Raw genomic sequence first — 22768 nt, 5'->3', positions numbered from 1 at the left:
GTGATTAGATGGAATCACTATAGCATAAAGCTGCCTGGCAAACCGGTCGATCAAAATCAAGATACATATCTTGCCCCTTCATGCTATAAGAAATGCACCTGTGAAGCGTATATTAATTGCGGCGCAAGTGAAGTTGCTGTTTTTTTGTTTTATTTACGAACACACATTTATTTTTACTGTAGTCGAAAAAATCTTTTTATATTTTGTTTTGGAATTTGATTAGAAATACGAAAAGACTTTTCCGACTACCAATATTTTGCTTACCATTCTATCCTGAATATGATTATTCAGTCTGACGATAGCAAATAACCAGAATTCCACCGAAATTTGGAACGAGTTGCAGCATTTACTTTTCTAGTTTTCGCTCTCTTCGTCGCTCTTGTTCCCTCTTCTTTGCAGATCGGTCGGCCATTGCACTTCACAAGTTACGCAAAGTTAAATCCATACAAATCTGAGCATTTTGTTCCCAATCCCACTGACGTCCACGTCCATTCATTCCATTCATTGCCACAGACGTCCTTTGTGCTATGCAAAACGACTTATTTAATTGACTTATCTGCTTCTCACCCCTCACACCTCACACTACCAAATTCATTTCCGAATTTATTTACTCGCCTTTAAACGCCCAAACGACATTTTAATGGCAACGAATCGCCAATCTCCTGCAATGTCGCACTCATTCGACCACTAAATCATTCATTCCTGCATCCATTAATTCATTTATCTGCAACTGCGTGGGCACGGCCACCACCCCGCACCCCCCGCACCGCTCTCATCACTCTGCCCGCTCGCACATATTAAACTTGAAACATTTCGAATTTGAACAGCTGCTCAGAATTATTTTCCGACAGTTGCTGCCACAGCTGTCCACTTGCAGTGTTTGTTGTTTGCCACCAGTTCAGTTGTTGTTGTGTTAGGCGAGCGCCTTGCTGTTGTTGCTGGCTGGCGAAAATTTTATTTCAACCGGCACTTTGTAGTCAACACAAAGTTTTCTCCCACTTTGTCTTCTGACAAACTCCTCGTGTACTTTTTTTATTAATATATGTACATATTTATATATGTGTGTGTGTGCTGTTGTCTCGTCTGGTTGTGCGAAATTGCCGTCCGATTTGCCGCCCATTTGCAGCAACTACAAGCTTAATTTGTGGTCACAGCTCGCTCATACATGCGTACCCTCGAGCGGGCGGGGAAAGTGCTGGCCGAGTAGTTTGGTCCAAAGTAAACTTGCTACTTGGCAAATTGTGTGAAGTTTTCACAAACTTTCCGTTGAAGTTTCGTTGCGATTGACATGAGCCACTCGTCATTTTCTAAGTTATTTTCAAAAAATGTTTTTTTGGTGAGATTTTATCCTCTTTGGGCAACGGTTTGTACGGTGTTTCAAGTTAACTTGTCCTCGAGTGTTTTTCTTGCTAAGAACTCTTTTTGACTTGCTACTTACTTGTCCAGTTCTTCGGGTGCGGTTTCTCTAATGACGTTTTAATTGTCTTCTAAGCTTCTCCTGATTGGTGGGAATACTTGCAGGAGGGCATTATAGCATTTCGATGAAACATTCAGGTCAAAGGTAAATTGATAACTGAAATGTGTAAATGGTGGAGCAAAAGCGAACTGATTCCACTATTTATATGCATGAAAGGAAGGTAAATTTCCAAAGTTTATACAGCAATTTAGCAAGTAAGCAGCTTTGCAATCGATTTACTATCCCGTCATTGAAAGGAGGAAGAAGAAAGACTCCACCGTAGACGTGATAAAGCAGAGCGAAGTTTACTTACAAAATACTACCAACTACCATAAGCTTAGGTATTCTTCGGTTATTAAAATCACATTTTTATTTTTTTTTTATAAAAGCCGGCTGCGAAAATGTATCTCTTACTTGCTTATCGAAACGAAAGCTGCAGTTGGTCGTCGAAATAAAGACATATGTATGTACATACATATATACCAACATAAGCTCAATTATTTAAGAGGGCTGGTGGAACACACGTTCTCGTATTCGCACATATTGTTTCCACTTTGTTATTTCTTCATTTAGGCAAGTACTGTGAAAAGCGCGCTTGCTAAGGCCACGTTGAAGCGCGTCAATTTCAAAGGAGCGAGTAAAAGCTCTCAAACTACTGTGAAAATATTTCCCTTTGCAAATATGAGTGTGTTTAGTTGCTATTGTTGCAGTTGTGGATTTTGTCCCATCATCCCGTTGTTGTATACCTTTGACGGTCGGAATGTTGGCATGACTGCAGCCATTTCCTGTTTTCATATCCGCCGGGCATGAACCACTGCCACACACACACACACACACTCACCTACTCGTACTCAAATATAGTGGAGTGAATAAGCGAATTTCAACATAACACTGATTTGGGCCCACGTCTCCCACAGAAAAGTAGGACGATATGACCAAAGATATCTTTTATGAGCGACTGGAGTGCACTTATGAAAACCGCCACGTTATAAAAATTGTGCTAGCCGACTTTAACGACAGGATGGGCAAAGAAGACATCTGAGGTACAGCAGCTAGAAAATTCAGCCTCCGTGCCAAAACTTATCAAAATCGGTTAAGGCTATCGACTTTGGATGGGCTTGAAATATAGTTGTCTGTAGTACCAGAATCCTACACAAGAAAACTCATCAAGGCACTTGGCTGTCTTCGAATCGAAGAGTTCGAAAGCAGATTGATCATGTTATGATACCACATAAAAGGCAAAAGAACAGCTGGTACGATGAGGACTGCCGTGTCGCAGCGGAGAGAAAGCAGACTGCCTAACTCGTAACGTTACAATCGACCATAACACGAGCGGCGTGCGCTAGATGCGCTAGATACCTGCAGACAAAAAAAAACAAATATGCCGAAATGCGTGAGCATAAAGAGCTTAAGAAGCTGGCCGACAGGGCTTATGCTACAAAATTCTTCGAAAAGATGCGGTGACTAACGGAAGGTTTCAAGATCGCAGCATACTCTTGTAGGAACCAAAGTGGTGATCTAACAGCTGCATTACCGGCCGAGCTATTCAAATACGATTACAAAGAACCGACAAGGTGCATGCATCAGCTTCTTTGCAAGATATGGTCTGACAAAGCATGCCCGAAGGTTGGAAGCTAAGTATGCTCTGCCCAATCCACAAAAAAGGCGACTCCACAATTTGCGCTAATTACCGTGAGATAAGCCTTCTTAATATCGCATACAAAGTCTTATCGAAGGTGTGCGAAAGATTGAAGCCCACCGACGGCGATAGACGTTTTGTTTGCCACATCTTGTAAGCTTACTCAAGTTGTTTATTTATATTGTACCTGATGTCACGAATTGCTATTTGCCAATGAAATTAAGCGGACGACAATGACCGAGAAGAATTTATAAATTTCGTCACGTTTGTTACCGTTAATGATATTAACATAAACACACAATTTTTGGGAACCTGCCATGAGAGCTTTGGGGTTTGTAAGTGCGTCGTTGTTATAATTTCCTGGCCACTCTTTAAATGAAATAACACTGTGTTCAACGAACTGAAAGAATGCCTCCAACAATGCACGCAAACATACACACGCATTACTTGTCACATATATGAGACAGTTGGCAGTTCTAACAAACTTCTGCAATAAAGGCAAACGACTACCTTCTTGCCCACATTATTGGCTTTTCAGGCCAGCCAAATATTTCGCAAACAAATATAGCCTAACATCACCATCCGGATAAGGTGTGTAGGGGCGTATGAGGGACCTACCTGCGATGATTGCTTGCGTACACAAGTGAATAGGCTGCGGAGGAGATGGAAAAGCTCTTATTTCCGGACTTCAATAGTTCGTGTTTACCTTTGCGTTCTTCCGATTAACCCATAAGTTAGCCCAGTGGTAAATTGTTGCCGGTCCTTGCGTTGACTGAATTAAGGTACACATTTCAATAGCGGTTTCCGGATAACCCGAAAAATTCAGTGTGAAGACTTTTTGTTGTAATTTTCAAATATAGATAAAATGCCTCTCTGAATATTGTACGCTCCACCAGCTAACTCCAAAACTTCACTTGTTTGATTAAAAAACTGGAGGCTAACATTGAAGTATTTTTAATGGTTAAAACAAGTTTTTATTTCATTTACCATTTGAAGTGTTTATAAATGTTGTTTGTTTGGTTTGACCTTTTTTTATTGCTAGAAAATATAAGAAACTTCACTTAATTCCTGGTTTTTAATAAAACTTGTATTGCTCGCCTTCACCATAAATGTAAAATTGTACTGACGACGACTGGGTTCTCATGCTACTCACATGTCGAACTGGCACGAGAGCTAGAGCGTACCTTTTTCTGTCCGCAACACGAGCAACACGAGCAACACGAGCGCACTTGCCTTCGTAAGAGCTTTCAATTATGATTGCAAAGCAAATAACAATTTGCTCCATATCCTTGTCTCTGGAAGTAGTTTGGACTTGTTATTTCCCTTTCGCATAAAAGATACAAACATTTACATGCATAATATTGTGTAAACAATTTTGAAATGTTTTCCAGCGCAGAAATTGCGCAACTAGAAGGATATCAATAAAGCGAAGCTAAAATGTGGCAATAGAAAGGCAGTTCAGAACGTCCCTCCGTGGGGAGGGGGTATGTATGTGAGCTCACCGAATGTAGTTTGCATAAGATAAATAATTGATTTCCCTTTTTAGGTAAGTGGTAGGTGTAAACGCTTGGGGTATTTGAAGAGGGGAGTGCAAGTGTGCGCAGAGTACCTAGAATGTCAGGTATATGCTGAAGCTACCCAATTTGATTGTCATTTGTAAAATTTTGTTTCAATTTGAAATTGAGTTGAAATTTCAAGTCCTCATTTGCGATGCGAATGAGCTTGCTATTGCAACCGTTACACCCCCCACTCCCATAAACATCAAATTCAACACACTTTGCGCAATTAAAATGTCATTTTCGAGGATTGCTAATTCGGCTGAAGCGTACTCTGAATGGCGCAGGTGTAGATTAGTGTCAGGTTTTCGCGAGCCTTCAAAGCCTCTAAATTCAAGAATTATAGTAGAAGAGATATCTTTCAGCTTGCGATAATTACCTTCATAGTTGTTGTAATGAAAGCGGCGTGGACTTAAATCGCAATTAGTTTTCTTCCCTAATTTGCTAATATAATAACCGAAAGTCTGTACGCACTGTTTCCAAGGGGCTAACAGGCTGCGGCTGCCTTAAGTGGCATTACAGATTCTTGTGCTGTGATTATAGAGAAGGAAGCGAGATGAGAACTAAACCTAAGAAAAGTGGTGTTCGAAAGACTTGAAGGCAGTGATTTGATGTTTTTCTGGATTTTGGTAAAATGTTGCTCTCAATTGTCACTTGCTTTTGAAGGTTGAGAATATTGATTATTGAGTGAAGTTTTATTCATAAAACCCTGCTAAAAGTAGTTTTGTAATTTTTCTGCGTTAGTTATTAAGTAACTGTGGCAAGTTTCTCGAGAAAGTATAAACAAAAAAAAAACAATTTTGGTGTTTTGGAATTGACAGTAGAGCGCGCTTGGCATAAAAACGAGTCTTTGGTCTTATGAACTTGCAAAAGGTGTGATCGAATATTCTCAATCAAACGGGTCTACCCGTTTCAATATTGATTGATGCCCAACAAAAAAAAAAAAAACATAAAATTTCACTCTTTTTTTGTTTTTTCGAGTTTTATTATGCGCAAGTGTACCACAGGAGTGTAATAAACTGAACAATCCAAACCCGAATAACGCACAGCTAAGAGTCCAGTAAAGAATTTAGGAAATTGAAGAATAATTTTATTTGCAGTGCAATTTGTCCAGAGTTTGTTGTAATTTCCACAAACGGTGGGAAGTGATGCGGCCACAAAATAAGTCAAAAAGCTCACAGTCAACCAGAGGCTCGACCGGCCACGATGTCCACGAAATACTTTCGAATGTTCGCACTGCTGCGGCAATATTCTTGGTTGGGTAACGGGTAGTACAGAAACTTATTGAATACAAATTTAATTAAAGTTAAGAGAAAATACAAGTTTAAACGAATTTACATATTATTGAATCAAGCTGGGGCCCTTAAATATCCCTTCTTCAAAACAGTGGCTATTTGGGTTTCTTCATTATTCTCACTAATATCTCATTTAAGGATTAATAGACCTAACATTTCTGGATTAAAAAGGATTGTTGCACTCATTTGGCCAAATGAAAAAGTTTTCGAACCAACCTATGCACCCATGAACAAAAGTTGGATACGCTTTAGTCGTTGAAGCACTTTTGTGTTAAAAAATTATATCACGGACAGAAAGCAAGCGAGATTGGAAGTAGCACGGTCTGCGAAAACCGAAAGTAAATTAAGACAAAAGCGAAATTTTGCACACGAAGAGCAGCCTGTTATCCAGCCGACGTCCAAAAAGTCTTTAATAAGGCTACTATGTTTATAGATATGTGTGTATGTGTGAATAAATGTGCGTGTGCGTAGGTGTAGTGTGTAATGCTTTAATGTAATGAAATTTTGTACTTAATAAAACTTGCGGTAAAAGTTACCGTTATTGCAAATAACCCACAAAAAGGTGAAAGTGAAATAGCGAAGGAAAGCCGACGCAAAGGTTATACCACAGCATCTCTCCATATAATTGGATTACTCTAGCAAAAGTTGAAGGATATTGAGCCCTTACCTAGAAGATGGTGGCTTAAGTTCGAAATTGACTTATATTGATCAGTTGGGAAAGCTCACACTTACTTGGGAGTCCAATATCTGCGTACAGTGAAACTAGTCTTCATGCACAGAAGTCAATAAGCTGATATAATTTGAATGAAAACAAAAAGAGGCTTACTTCGGTTGCACCGAATTAAAATACTCTTCACAAATAGAAAGGACTCCTTACAAGTACTTGATTTGTCATTTTAAATGGCAGCTACTTATGTATATGCTGTAGTGGCTCGATCTAAACAATTGCTTTAGACATTGCACTGTTTCCTTGGATAATAATTCGAAGTCAAATATGTTTGATGAGATATCTCGTTAAATGAAAACAATTCTAAACAACCGATGTTGGGAATTACGACAAATAGCCAAATTCTTGCAGAGAAGTTTGCAGATTGATATCTCGAAAGCTGAGTCTTCGATGCTCATTTTGCAGCATCTTAACTTAGAGTGGCAATCCTTGAAGGTTGCTTTTTCTGTGACAGTGACCAGAAAATCGCCATCAAACCAAGTTTTTTCTTCAACTGTATTTTTTCCCTTCAAAAAGCAATATTTTATCAACACGCGAAGTTTTTTTTTTTTTTAATTTTCCTTTTCACAATAACGAAAGCTGCTTCACCAAATGATGTATTTCACAAACTAATCATCCGACAGCTGTCATGTCTATACACGCGAGTTTGGAAGATTAGGGCTAACTAAAAATCATAAGGATGTAAATCTTGTAGCGCCATCTATTTGTCGTGTCGGGGACATTTCAATTAACTCGTTAATAAGAAAGAAAATTAGATAACAATGCTCTATTCCTATTTTGGTGACCATATACTGTATCTGGCACGTACCGGAATGAAATTTGCTGCCAGGTATGAGATACATAAAAGTTGAGCAAATTGTGCGCGACGCCTAAATGGATTCGCAAAAGTTTTATGCTTTGGTTTTGTTTTCGTTACACTTTGTTGTCTCGGTTATTAGCTGGCTTGGCACTGGGGGCTCATCATCCAGCAAAAGGCACTTTTGCCGTTGTGCCGGCAAATACTGCAAATGCTCAGTCGACACGCATACACCGTTACAAATTGGCGGCTATCTAATGAAACAAGCTGAAATTACCAGCGGAAATGTGTTCTAATGGGAAGCTAAGCGCCAGCGTATGCTTCACGACGATTCTGTTCAGCATGTTTTGGCTTATTTAAGACACTGGCAAATCTGTTGAGTCTCTCACCTTCGCTTGGGGAATAAACGCCTCGCAACCAAAAACCAAACTATTTACCAAATTATTGAATTCTTTCTTATTTATAGCTATGAATTTTTTAATTAAAGTATTGAAATTAAGTAACAATTATAATTGAGTTAATTATGCTTAATAAATTTTGTATTCTGCTAAAAAGAAATCTAATTATTCTCAGTATTTTCTTCTTGCAGATATCGATCAATATGCCACGCGCTAAATGACGACGACACCTTTAAACGACGGATAGCGCGGGATGTATCAGTTTTGTTTGTGATATTTGCTTTCCCTGAGTTAAAGACGTACGTTAAGCTTAAGCGAGATTGTCGTAGACACCTATCTACATATTTTGTTAAATGAGTGTGGATTCACATTTATTCTTTATACCGTCTCTATATATTCACTTTTATAGATGTTGTGATTTATCTGATTTTTTTATTTGAAAAAGTCTTAAGTTGAAATTTCAAAAAACAAATTTTGAGTTTAGCGGTTTTTGAGAGCAAAAACCAAAACGAAAAAAGACAAGAAAAGAAACTACGAAGACCAGAACAACAATAATATAGACACTGTATAAGTAATTTAACATTAAAAAATTTGCATAAGTAAATAATCAATACGAAAGATAATTTTAAAATAAAATATAACTATAACAATACAGAATTATGTAACTAATAGAATATACAAAGAAAATAGGCTTTAATAACCTGAGAACGTAAGAGCAAAGTGATAACTATATATAGCATACTTTAAAGAAATATCCACCAAAACATCCCATCGAGCATATAAAAGACAAAAATCTTCAACTAAATCTGCCCAAAAGTGTTCCCTTAAGCTCTTGTCCGTCCAGATATCAGCAGCAGCAACTCAATCGCAACTGTAGAGGCGGAGAGTGTGTGAGATTCGCGGAGTCACCATGTCACATGGGGGCGGCCAGGAATGTTTGTGATATTTCCAGCTGATGAACTCATTTTGATGACATATGGTCCCGCCATACCACGTCTAGCACCACGACCAACACTCGACTGTCTGCGTGAACCCGAAGTGCCAATAGAAATACCACCAAGATCATTGCCACCGCCGTTACCATCGGCAATCGCCACCACCACTGATACAAACAAATCAACAACTAACAACAGGGCCGTAACCGCGGTTGCCACAAACAGCAGTAGAACTGCCGCCAGTCAAGGTGTTAACAGTAGTAACGTCAGCAGCGCCAACACCACTGTACCAGCACACAACTCGTCTGCGTCGCGGACCTTGAATAGCGGCGCGTCCGCCGCTGCGCCAGTCTTCACCACCGCCTTCACCTACGATCCCAGCCAACCAGCCCAACCCACTTCACAGCAAGCCGCCGCGAACTCCCTACCGCCAACGCCAACTCGTCGCAACTCACGCACATCGCGCATATCCCTGACACATTCGGCTTCGGCCGTGCCTACACCGGACGCAGCCACCTCCAAGCGTTCGAGTGTGCGTAGCAACAGAAGCAATCGCAGTGCACACCAACAGACGCCGCCGTCACCGACGCAACTGCAACATCAGCAGCAATTGTTGCTCTTGCAGCAGAAACAACAACAAGATTACCAACATCAGCAACTACTTCTACAACAACAACAACAGCAGGAGGAACAGTTATTGCGACACTTGCAAATTCAGAAGCATAACAGTATTTCCAAACGACTCAACAACTCAGCCACAACCAGCCAAATGCAGAACGATGCGACAGACAGCTCGCGTTCGATGCAGGGCCGTCAAGGTGGGCCAAGACCCACGCTCGAGCGCAGTACAGCTATACGCGGCACCACACCGCAACGTGGTCCTACGCCGCAGCGCGGAGCGACACCACAGCTCAGCTATGAGACGGAACAATTGGATGAATATGCGGGCGCCACATCACTTGGAGGGGGTGGTGGACAACTGATTAGTGCGCGCGACCGTAGTCCAAGCGTATTTCTCGAACCACCTTCGCCCGATCCAACACAGATTATTTATGGCCCAGGCTGGGGTCGACCGATGTCACCGATGGATCTGCCACCAGAACCGCGGCCTAAGTCCCCTACGCCAAGCAAATCGTCTCGTTTGCGTCCAAAATTACACCTGCCTTTGGGCAGACTAGGACGTTCTACCTCAACCGATCAGCGCGAATCGAATCGCTTGAAGGAAGATCTACAACTACTTGTCGATAACCCAGTCTTTAATTGCGAAAATTTGCGACAACGCAATTTCGATGCGTTCTTCGAGTCGGGAGAACCGAAGTATAAGTTGCAGCCGATGACGCCGAACTCGGCTCCTACCGGATCTCTATCGAGTGCCAGCAGTCAGTATTCGCCGCAAATAGATGGGCGTAGCACAAAGAGTGCCAGTGGAGGCGGTGGTGGGGGCGGTCTGTTTGCACCCACTCCAAATGAGGGCAAGACGGCGATGAACTCGCGATCACGTTCCACCGAGCAACCAGTGTCACCGAACCGCGAAAGACGTGCGGCGTCCGTTAGTAGTGGTGTTGTGCCCCAGAAAGGTGACAGGTGCCTTCAAAACACACATTCTTTTACAATAACTAATCATATTAAGATTTACAGTTTTGCAGTTCAAGAGGCTTTTCTAAAATAAAATAAAAAATAAAAATAAATAAATAAATTGAAATCAGAGACCGATCATTGTCAATCAAAAGAGATTGCTGAATTAATAGTTTGAAACAGTTAAAGAGAATGAACTGCGTGCATCAAAAAGATTTGAACGAAATTCGGAACGACTTGAACCTAACCTCAAAATTTGTTACTCTTTATTGCTTTATTTAATTAACCGCTAAATTAGTCTAACTTTGATTTGCTTTTTTGTTTGGTGTTGTTGTTGTTTTTTGCCCCACTAATGCAATGCTTTGACAAAAAAACAAGGTTGCCACATACCAAATGGAAGCGTATTCTTCAAAGAATACCGAAATGCTTTTAATGGGAGTGGGAATGAGAGGGTGGTATAGAATGACTCTGCGGAACCGCTTTTATGTAGCGTAAAGTTTTCATATAAATTACTCATAAAGGCAGGAAGAAAAGTGCGCAATGATAATATTTTGAGAACTGTTTTATGGTTAGACCTAACCTTCAAAGCAATCTGTTGAAGTTCTCAGCTGTTGCGCAAATGTCTTCTGGGGTACAGAAATTCGAGTTAATCATTTGGGGATTTTGATCACGGCTAAGTGAATATTCCTCGAGCTCTGTGCCGAGCGAACCAACCATTCGTAAGGTTAAGTTGAATTTTGCAAGCGACCCTCTCTGGGTTATAAATTAATGCCAAATACTCTTTGTGTAGTTTTTCGTAAATGAGTCTCCAAATATGAACCCGGGGCTGTAGTATGCAGTTTTTAGGAGCTGTCCACATTTTTCTAAAATATTTATTTTAGTTACTTTTATCAGAATTTTAGAGGTCTTACTAAAAGAGTACCAAGTTAGGGGTCTACAAATTTCTCATGGTTTGGGGACTTGTCACTGAGAACCAATGTCGTTGCTATTGTATTCTATAATTAGTGCCTTGCGTCACACAAGTGGAGTTATTTAGTATTGTTGTTGTTGCTTTCGTAATTCGCGCCGACTGTGCACAACAAAGCACACATGTCAAACACAAATGCCAACGCATGTACTTACATATGCACAAAGTCCCCTTTACGCTCCGTTGGGGGCCACAAAAGCGCTGTTACATTTTATTTGCGTTGCTATTGTTGTTGTTGCAGTCGACCTGCAGCTGTGTTATGTACCTGTGCGGCATGTTATGCGCGCATTTTTCACAATGTTTACACTTTGTTCGGTACATACACGAGGGCCAACGAAAGGTACGTGACGAGACTCCGGGGGCTGCCACCCCCCCTTGAACACCCGCTTCCATGGCAAAAACATTGCTTGCACCAATGCAATTCGGTATTAAAGGCAGCGAGGTTGCAGGAGCACGCGCATGCAACATGTAGACAATACAACAGCAACAACGAGAAGCAAAAACAATAGTAATAACAGTACAAACAACAAAAGAAATTGAATTCGTTCAAATGAATTTTCATTGCAGTGACTTTCTGCGGCGACTGACTTGGTCCCGAAGCGCGAAGCATGCGAATGCAACAACAATATGACAATATAAAATAAAATTAACCGAGCAAAGTGTGAGTAGAATATGGCAAGTTGGTTGAAAATAACGCCAAAACTATTCAGCATAACTGCCGCGCTTGGCTACGGAGCGACTCGGGCGCCAACTTTAGTGGCAATACTGCCTGACACATCCGCTGAGAGCGTGTCACATGGCTCGGCCAGTTGCTGTAGCTAACTGTTGTTGCGTGCTTAAAAACTTCGGCGCAAAGTGAATTGCAATTGTCGTCTCGCACAACCCCCGTGTCCTTCCGCCATTCCGAAGTTAAGATGCAATGGATCCCTCTTAGGGGTTGCCTATTGCTGCAGAGGTAGTTTTTCGCTGCCATTGGTCTCTGAAGGAAAATTGTTCGTGATATTCCTTTAGGCGCACAGCATGTATTCGAAAATAAGATAACTATCCGATTTTAAGTAAATATGTATACAGAGATTTTTCAGAAATGTTGCTTCTAATGTTCTTAAAATCTGTGAGTTTACTTAATCAGCGGTTCCACTCCAGCTCAGCTCTTGCTTACATGCTTAAGGTGGTAATATTATATTTTCATAGAAATCTCGTATTCACAATTCCATGCCTCAAATACAGTGGAAAATATCGAATTAATGTCAGTGTATTTGACAGCGGGTTGCTCCCCGCGAAGGAAGCCAAGTAGTGTGGGGATAAAGGTAATAGTTTCACATTTCATTGACGTAAATCCCAACAGCTTTCGCTGATAATTATCAATAATTGCAATTAATTAAGAAGCGTTGTATCGAACATTGTGGCATTTCGCATTTTTAGAAAGTTCTATGGCGTCATAAAATATAATAATGCTGAGGCTCATCGCACATTTTCCATTTTGATAGAAAAGTATCCAATTTTCAATTATGTAGCATATCCCTAGGCTTCGCAAAATATTTGGTGCTCAAATCGCTCACAGAGTTGCATGGTAACCATTTCCGTTTTTTTGTAGGCATTAACGGTTAAGAACTTAAAACTTTTTTGCTTCACGAAAGCAATTTATGGAAAATCAACGTATTAGTTGGAACTAAGCAGAAGAGTAGAAGAGTTTAGAGAAGCTGAATTTAAAGGAATTGGATGACGCAAATTATTTATTTTCGTTTCCCAGTTTTTTGTGCCAAGACCTTTATTAATTGTAATATTTTTTGATCTGCTAATTAATTCAAAAATCCTTATCGACTTTTTTGGAGTCGCCGGAAAAAACTTATATATTTCTGAAATAAACTAATTAAAACTCCGTTTTTTATCTTTTATATATTAAAATTACAATGAATTTTTGGAAGTTTATTTTACGAATTTCAAACACGGGTTAAATTTGGACATTTATTTTATTTATTTTATTTATTTATAATAATTCATATAACAAAAAGAGTTTTATTATATAAATACATAAACGCAGCACTGGCTACGAGGCCTTCAGCCGTCTTGTAATTATAACTAGGTGAAAAATTCTAATTGCTAAGGGTTAGTAAAGATGTAATTTGCTTAAATATATTTTAACAAATCGTTGGTTTTTAAAAATCTATATACAATCATCACGTTTTTTTCTGAAGGTTCACTTAGTAGTTTTATGAGATCAATGTTGCCAGAGTTGTGGGCTGTTGAGTGAAGCATCGGACAGAGTGTGAGTAAGTGTTTGATAGTAGCGGTGTCCTCGCAAAGGGGGCAAATGGATGGGCTTTTACCCGATAGTAAATGGGCGTGTGTTATGATAGTGTGTCCAATCCTTAATCGAGTATATGTCTTCATTGCGCTAGTTGGAACTGTTGACGAGTAGATTATACGATTTCTGGCTGGGTTTATGACCGCGTAGTGATGTTTAAATGTTTTCCATTCGCTTGCGTTTTTTTGATGCCTTTTGTGCTTAATAAGGTTAAGAATGTCTTGCTTGGATGAGACGTAGTATGTTAAGGCAGGAGTCCTGGCTACATTTTTCGCAGCGAGGTCTGCGAAGTGGTTGCCTGTAATACCAGCATGGCCAGGGATCCACATTACTTGGATTTTCTGAGGGGTACCAATGACCGCGTCTATGATTACTTCTATTATGGGATTGCGATTGGAAGGAGACGTTATTGCAGACATACACGATTTGCTGTCTGTACAGATGAGGAACTTTCCTTTAGTCTTTTTTGCGTAATTAACTGCATGAAGGATAGTTTAGGGAAGAAGCCAATTGCAAATAATTTCTCCTGTGACAGTGACAACTGCTAACGAAGTGGAATCGGTGGACTTGGAGCCATCCGTAAACAATAACTTCCAGCCATTATTTGTGTAATTAGATTCCAGTTCAGCAAAGGTTTGTTGAAAGACTTCGTTTGGTGTGTTTTGCTTGGACAAAAACATAAGCTTATTCTGTAGTATTTTATCATTGATCAGACAGGGAGGATGTCGAGTGGTGAATTTGCGTGTTGCGTTACGGACATTTATTTGGACATTTATTTGCCACAAATCCATAGAAAAGCCAAGGCGGAATCTTTCGCATACATTTTTGATTTCGATTTTAAAAATTCATCAGTTAACGCTTCAATACGCGAGTGGGAAATCGCACCCTAAACACGCCTCGCCGCCGCGAGTTCATTCATACTCTTCCTTATTCGTAGCTGGCATTTCCCCCGCGGCTGTGGCAGTTATGTCTGTGAACGCATGCGTTTGTGCATTTTAAATTGCGGACGGTTGTTTACCTTCGACATTACGAATTCATAACAAAATTAGAAGGAGCATGGTAAGCTTGTTTGTATACATATTTAGACTTTAAACCGTCGGATGCGGCATTGAGTGGCGTTGCCGTTCTGCGCTTGATAATTGTCCTTAGCGTCTGCTTAGCTGTGCTTCGGTTTTTGCATACTCTTCCTCTCTACACTCCGACAGGCTGTTTGCTTCAGATTGACAGCTGTAAACAAGCATAAGAACCTCAATTGAGGCATTCATGAATAATTGATGAGGTACAGCAATGCTCCCTTTGAGAGGCACTCGAAGGAAAGGAAGGGCCGAGCCAGTAGTAGCAATTATCTTCGGCACACGGGCCGTCACAGCTGATTGCCCTGCCATGAAGGTCATTTGCTCCAAATCACACTGTTGGGGTGCGACTCCACGCTTTAATCCGAATAAATAAAATAGAAAATGAAGTGCGTTCGATAGTGCTAAAAAAGACTCCAAAAGTAGTCACAGTAGAAGCCACCGCCTTTACGAGAAGCGAGGTGTTTCCGCAGGTAATAAAACTCCTAGTTTTTGACTAGAAAATGCTGGTTCACCTAAAGAGTCGAAAGTATTGACCATTACATGAATTCTGCTCCTAAAAATCGTTTTCAAATATTCTCCTATGAATATTGATTTGAAATATTTTCATCTATACCACAACGCATGATTTTAGTTTTTAAGTTTTTGCGCATGATTTAGCTTTGTTGCATGGTTTATATGTGTGTTCCTTAATAAGCTTAATTTATTAAAATACAATTTCTTAGTTTAAGTACAATTTCCATTTTATTTTCTGTTTTTGGTTTAGTTTTCGTTTTTAACGCTCAGAAGCACCAATTCTCTCACTAATATATTGAAATTTTTTACTCCTTTCGCTCTCTCTACACACTGAAATGGCTCAACCACCTTCGCTTCAAACTTCACTCGACATACTCAACATCCACCGGGACTTCGGGTGCCAGCAGATTCTTCAACAAAATCTTCAAGTGGTCGAAAAAGTCGTAGATTCTTTGGGTGGAGGGGGCCACGCAGTGGTTCCCTTGGCCCGCGGGCCGGAATGGCTTCCTACAATGGGGTGCTAAAGGATTACGGACACAGCAGTTTGAATGAGGCTTTCAAATCCCAAAATAATGTCAACTTTAAGTTAATCAAAACAGGTGAGTCACACAGAAATACATTTCGGTTTTCATCCATTTAGCCAATTTGTAACTGACTGTAAATAATTATTTGTAATGTAAAGGTTGAAGAGTGAAATGGTTCGTCTCTGTACCTAAACAGAGAGTATTAAGTAGTGTTCGAGATAAGTTTTTATATTAATATCATACGAGTGTTTCGTTCTGAAGAAGCCAGGGTTTTTCTAAGCTTCAAAGTGACTCCAACATATTGACGAATTTAGCCTTGTCCAATGCAGTCCCTTTACTAGCTTCTGTTACTTGGTGTTTAATATTTTTGATATACGATGTGACTATCAGCTATTGTGATCTGATAAGATAAGCTGCGCGCAAATAAATTTCGATAATCAAGTGTTTTATTATTATTTTTTTGTTTCGATAATTTATGCGCAGTTCTCACTGTGTGCTTGCGTGTGCGTCTCATCGTAGGCTATCCCAAACCGAACTGTCAAACCACACTTTGCCCATGTCAATTGCGATACATTCGCTGCCTCAGTAGAAAGTTTATTCCCTCCGCTGCTGTGTTGCCAAAGACCCATGTGGCCACAGTCGCGACGAGGCAATTACAAAGCGGTGGCAAAGCTCAAAATGGCCTGAATACCCCGAGGCGAGTCACAGCTTTACGAGCGGATATTGTGCTTTAGCACGTCAATTATAGAATTCGGTCGCCGGTCTCCATGTTTGCCCACTTCCGCGAGTTTAAATACATAATATGTATATAATTTGTAAATGTGTGGACGATTGGAGGGATTTTGGGAGCAGCATCAGTTTTGGAGCTCAATAAAATCTGCACAAAATCTGCAAGCATAAGAAATAGTGTGTGAAATTAGCAAGCGCTGTAACGAGTGTGGCAGACGTTGAATGTATGAATCCGAACTTTGAGTAAGAAAAACTTTTCTTGGAAATACTTTTAAGATATTCGTTCGTTTTGTTATATATAAATGTTGCTGCCGTCTATAATAGAGGTTTGGTATATTTCACAGTCAGTTTTTGAGTTGAAATAGATTAGTTTAGGCCCTTAGTAATGCCAGATGGGAGTTCAGTTTAGTTTGACGTGAAGTATATGTCAACAGCATGTCGACGCTTTTTGCGAACTTTAAGAGCTATGTCTAGGTTTCGTATTTCGTCTAGTCCCTTGAACTCCGAAACTCATAGATACTTAAGGCGAGTTCTAGATAGTCCTGGACGCAGGAATAAGCGGTGTTCTAGCGTCTCTCTCATGCCAACTTCACTGCATTTTTTGCATGTTTTTTCATTATTTGCGCCCCTCCGGTTCGCATGTGATGCCAGTAGGTTGTGACCTGTCAAGAGGCCAACAGCCGTCTGGCAGCCCTTTCGACGTAAGTAAAAAGCAAAAGTTTTCCTGCGTAGCTTTTGCTAATGATCTTGGCGATCCTGCACGTATTTAAGGCGTTCCATCTCGCTCTGATCCCCCTGTCAGCCCTTTCGGAAATTTCATTGTTTATCATATGTAGCCGCTTTTCTATTCAAAACTTATTGAATAAGTTTCGAAAACAATTATTTAGTTGAAATTACTAGTTTTTTTAAATTTGTTTAGACTTTTTGCAGCGACAAACTTCAAATGTAGCAATTCATTGTAGTCTTTAATACTGACACTAGATAGCTAAACATTAGCATATGTCTTATCTTGATATGATTTCAATTTTTTTTCAGATTTTCACTGAAAAATGAAAAAAACATTCCATTCGATATTTCACTCAAAAGTAAACATTAGAAGCAACCCATGGGCTAGCATTACTGAGTTTTCCGGGGTGCATAAATTCGAAATAGGTCACACTTCTTTACAATCAATTCCATATTCTACCAGCGCCCACCTTGTATATTTTGGATTAGAGAGTACTCACTTGAATACGCGTCTGCATTTTTCGACGTGTTGGGGTTTTTGGAAATTTTATTTCTCGCTTGCGCCGCGCACTTTGCTATTGCTTTTGACTGCTGTAATTGAATGTAACCCAGATAGGGCTGCACGTATGTAAATTATACCGTATGTGTATGTATGTGTGTGCAATATGTATGTTTGTCTGTTTGCCGGCGGGTTCGTCAGTGTCTGTAAATGACAAATTACAAGGTTTTGCTTTCGAAATTGTGTCGCTTGGCACAAAGGGGACTTCACGTCAGACAACCCTTTCGACAAAATGTAACTACGGGCTCCATTTGCATTAGCTGGTATACTATATATGTATGTTTGGATATACGATATACTATAAACACTATAGAGAAGTGGAAGCTATATCCCTGTTATGTAAGTAACGGCACGTATTGACTACAATGTTAGTGAGTAAATATGTACTTTTATAAATGTGTGTGTAACTTTTGATTGCCATCGATTTATCGCTCTCTTTATTGTTATTATTTATTGTTGTTGTAGTTGTTTAGCCTTCATAACACAGTAAAAGCAAGCGCATCGGGTATTTTCGATCATAAATCAACTCGAGAGTAGAGAGCAAACTATAAAAGAGCACAAAGTGACTGGAATCCTGCGGGGAAAAATCAAATTCGTCAAAAGAAATCTGATTTCTAACTGGAATTTCTTGCTTGAAAGTTAACTAGTTGGCAAAAGATATGTCCTGCAACAACTACGCAGCTTTTTGTTAGTGTGTTTTCGCCGGATCCGCTAGCATATCTATAATCAGTGGTTCCATTGACTGGATTCAGCGTGAATTCTTTGCCAATTAGGGAAAAATACGAAAATATAGTCGTCTATTCGGGCGCATAGTATGTGAATATGTGCCGTGGTTACAACAAAAACTGTACATAATTTGACATTTGTTTCGTTAGATATTTGTGTCTGTTTGTAACATAATAGCAGTTAGGAGGGATTTCGAGGGATTACGTGGCATTATCTGTTGACAATGCAGACACGGGGGAGGGCAGACTACCACATTTGTATAACGGGAACCACATATACTACCATAATACATAGTACGTCATATGAAATTAGCGCTTTATTGTTTTTGATAATCGGTTTATGTACTCATTGTGCGCTGTGTGCCTGTAGGAAATCGAACATACTATACAAACCCCTGCAGCAAACCGCTTCACTTTGTTTTAGCCATTGATCAATGGTGATTGTACGAGTATCGCCTTCACTTTCTGTTAGTTAACCGATTCAACTATTGCAAACATTTTTTAATTATTATTTTATTATTTATTTTTTCAGTTTTCCAACTAACCAAGCCCCAGAGGTATACCTTGAATATTATACAAGAAGTGGCTAGTTCTTAAAACAAATGTTTCTTTGAAAATTTCGTCTGCATATGATTTGTACACACTATAGAAAATGTTTATGTGAGAAAAATAAAAACAAAATAAGAACAAAACTGTGTAGTCTCTGATTTAGTTACTATAAGAAAAGCGAAGTACTTACCAAATGAAGTTTAGTAGAGCCTAGAAGATTTTTCGTTTTTGTATACAAAAATGTTAGACGCTTGTTTGTTTTCATTGATCGGAAACTGTGACTGAGACCAGTTCTTGGCGAACTCCAGCGTTTTTAGCCACTACACAGTGGCGGCCTTCAATATGAACTGCCACTATCGCCATTCAAAAATGATAATTTTACCACTACACTATTGCTAATGAACATCTATTAATTATAGCTTCTCTTTGAAGCCCTTTTATGAGCTGCGAATAGAGAAAAAGCGCCGCCTAATTATGCATTCAGCGCCAAAGTGTGGGCGAAATCTTCAATTAAACTATTAAGTGCTTGTTATTAAAAGTTTTTAGTTTGAAAAGCACTTATGCCACTTTTTTAGCCGGCCGCGTTAAAAAAAAATTTGAGAGAGTCTTCCAACGGCTTCTAACAGCGGCGCATCAATGGAGATGGGAGAAAGAAATAAGCGGCAAAAACATGAGAATTAAAAGGTAAACTTTCTATGTCAGTTGCACTGAGTATACGTATGGAGAGCTAACGATTCGAATGCTCAATCAGGCAACGCCGATAATGATGCGCTTTTTATTGACCTTTGAAAACGAGCGAGAAGAGCCGTTCGCGTGTAAAGTGAGGAAAAACTTTTTGCCCATTTATTTTTAACGAACAGTGGAAATTTTTAATGAAGAGTTTGCGAAACGTGTAAAGAAAGTGGCGCAGGAAAAGATGAGAAACGGCGAAAAATATGAGAGCGGTGAGCAGCAGCGGCTTTCAAGTGTCGTAACGAAAGGCAATGTTGACATTTTAATTGAACGCTCCGCCGATCCGAGGGTTTTATTCCTTTACTTCAGTGCAGTTTGCTTTTCCACTTTCATTATCCCGTTCAAAGAACAACAGTAACGGTCAATATTGATATTTGGTTAGCGGCTGTTTGAGCATTTGAGCAAAAAGTGATTAGCAGAAGATTGAAGCGGTCGGCACAAAAAGGCTGTTAAATTGCAATGTCGTTGTGTAAGATTTGAGAAAATTAATAAAACAACAGTTAGATGTCCTAAAAAGGAGGTAGTCTCTTTTGACAGAATATTTAATTTGGGTTTCAGGCGAACCTCTCGTTATTCGAATTATTGCCACACACAATTTCTGGCATTTTGCGTGAGGAATTTTAGGCTCTGTCCAATTTTAAGAAAATTTATATTTTATTGAAGTAATAAGGAATGATGGATTCGATACTTCATTGAAATAAAAATGTTTTTTTTTTATGTTAGGAATCCAAAGAATTTTCGATTCCTTTTGTTGGGGTTTTGGAAGTCGATTTGTTATATGCTGCTTCTAAACATATTTTTGATATCGCATCGAGTTTTACATATGAAAAATATGAGATGTTAGGAAAGAGTTAGACATTCTAAGTTCAGTTCGTCCAACTTTCCATGTAAAAGTTGTAGCTATGGAGGCATCTGTGCGCTGCTGCTTATTCAGACATCCTTACGAATCAGGGGTTAGTTTCGCCAACGGATAATGTGAAGTCGGAATTTTAACCACAGAAGTTTAGAGGTTAATGAAAATTACAGAATAAATTGGCGCTGGAGATGTGTATATAAGCCCATTGCAGCATCACAGGGAATTGACCTAGACACTGGACTACATTACTGCACTTCAAAGTGACGTTTGCTCTACGATGTTGGACTTCGCGGTATATAAATTATAAAAATATGTGTGTATGTATGTGATTGTCTGTGTTCGCTAAGGCGCACTTATCGCCGCTTGGTTGTGGCTCTTCTGACTTATTACAAGCAACAATGTCGGTGTTCAGCGTGCACTACTTGAAATACCGTTAAGCGAGTACACCATACGTTATAGCTTCTCAAATGATAAGCGTACTCACATCGAGCACATAACGCCGTCGATTCGATTGCAGCTGAAAGCTGCAAGGTCAGCGGGGACTTTTTATCGCTGCGCCAATAGTGACAGGAGAGCCATAAAATGCGTTTAAAGTACAATAAAGCGAGCTCAACTTCACCGCAAACTGCACTAAAAGATGTGCCAATGAGGCGCGTGCTACTGACGCCACAGCCACACCAACAACAACAGCAAAGGTGACAGTTAAAGCGATTGCCGATGACACTCCGAGTGCTGAACGTCAAGAAAAGCGACGCATCCGTCAACCGGGAAGATCCGAATGGCTGCATTTGCACGTGACAGCATGTCAAAAGTGGCGCGTGGTAAGCGCATAAAGGTGAGGCGGCTCGAGGTCGAGTGGCGCGCACTTAATGGCTTTGCAATAAAAATCAAACGTTGCGCCGGAGCTGCTGTGCAATATAGACAGAGCAGATAAGCTTGGCTATGTGTGTGTGTGTGCCTCTGGTAAGTATCAGCACGTTTAAGTGAAATGCGAAGATCGACCAGAGCAAACCGTTAGATGACATAACAATATTTACTTTTAATACAAATAAATGTCGTGTGCGCAAATGATAGCTTAAGAATTTAACGGTTGCTATTTCCCACGTCTCCTTCTTCTCTTTTTGTTCTAAGTTCCTTACTGCATAACGCCGTGTTTTACCTTCGAATTGCTAGCCTTTATTGGCGCTTAGGACAAAGTTTCATGTCATACAGAAACCTCTGGCGAAGAATATAAAGCTTTTTTGAATCGAAGAGAGCTTCAAAAATGTTTAAGACAAGAGAGACATGAAATATATTTGCCCCTGGTATCCAGATCTCCAAAGCAGAGGTTTCAATTGTTGAATGAACAGTTAGAGAATACTCTATTCTTTTAAATGATCTGAAAAGATGATGACCTTGAATTTCAATTTAACACTGCAAAAAAGCTAAAAGCTTTTATTTCACAGCCTACCTTTAGGCGTAAGGGCCGAAATGAATTTTGATAATATGATTAGCCGACATTTGTGTGGAAATTCCTGCGATTGTTGAGCAAGCACTCACAGGGTGCAAGAAGAATGCGAGAAATTCAATCACAACGTGAAGTATGTGAGGGTATATTTGTATATGTATATCCATTACAAGCTGTTATTTTTGGCCAGCGGCAATATAAAATTCAATTAACTCACCGCTACGGTTTTCGAAGGGACAGGCCACGGCCAACCAACGGCCGTCCATTGAAAACATCCCACTCACACACCCACTTCTTCATTCAAAGGGCATGCACACACCCAAACACAGGCACAAAAAGGCACACAAATACGGTTTCTGACAGACAGTCGTGAGATATTTTTACTTAGTGAAAGGACTCATTGAATTTATCGGCTGTTCGCCACAATGGCCTGCCATAACTGGCAAATTTGCACGCGCTGCGGCCGCCGGAGCAGAATGTGAGGGGTATATATGTATGTAAAGCACTGCAGTTGTGTGAGTATTAAATGCAGAAGAAATCAAATTGTGAATATTTCGGGATGAAGATATCGAGGCGCAGCTGAGCCATAGATAAAGCAGAAGAAAACTCAATTTCCGTTTAAGCTTCAATTTTGCCCAACAGCCCTCCATAAAAGTGTATACGATTGTGTATGTGCATACACA

At 39.9% G+C, this 22768-nt stretch overlaps 1 protein-coding gene across 1 annotated transcript in view; it reads left to right on the top strand.

Moving 5' to 3' along the window:
* The window catches only part of LOC126755419 (uncharacterized), a 212161-nt gene that overhangs the window by 30795 nt on the left and 158598 nt on the right, over nt 1–22768 (top strand). Inside the window, 3 exon segments of the mRNA XM_050467971.1 lie at nt 8059–8166; nt 8277–10379; nt 15646–15837. Coding sequence (XP_050323928.1) covers nt 8801–10379; nt 15646–15837 — 1771 coding nt within the window. The 5' untranslated portion in view covers nt 8059–8166; nt 8277–8800.

The sequence above is a fragment of the Bactrocera neohumeralis genome, chromosome 4 (assembly GCF_024586455.1).
Source record: "Bactrocera neohumeralis isolate Rockhampton chromosome 4, APGP_CSIRO_Bneo_wtdbg2-racon-allhic-juicebox.fasta_v2, whole genome shotgun sequence".
Taxonomy (NCBI): Eukaryota; Metazoa; Arthropoda; class Insecta; order Diptera; family Tephritidae; genus Bactrocera; species Bactrocera neohumeralis.
Note: the sequence above shows the minus strand (reverse complement) of the source record. Positions and strands in the feature narration are given on the sequence as shown.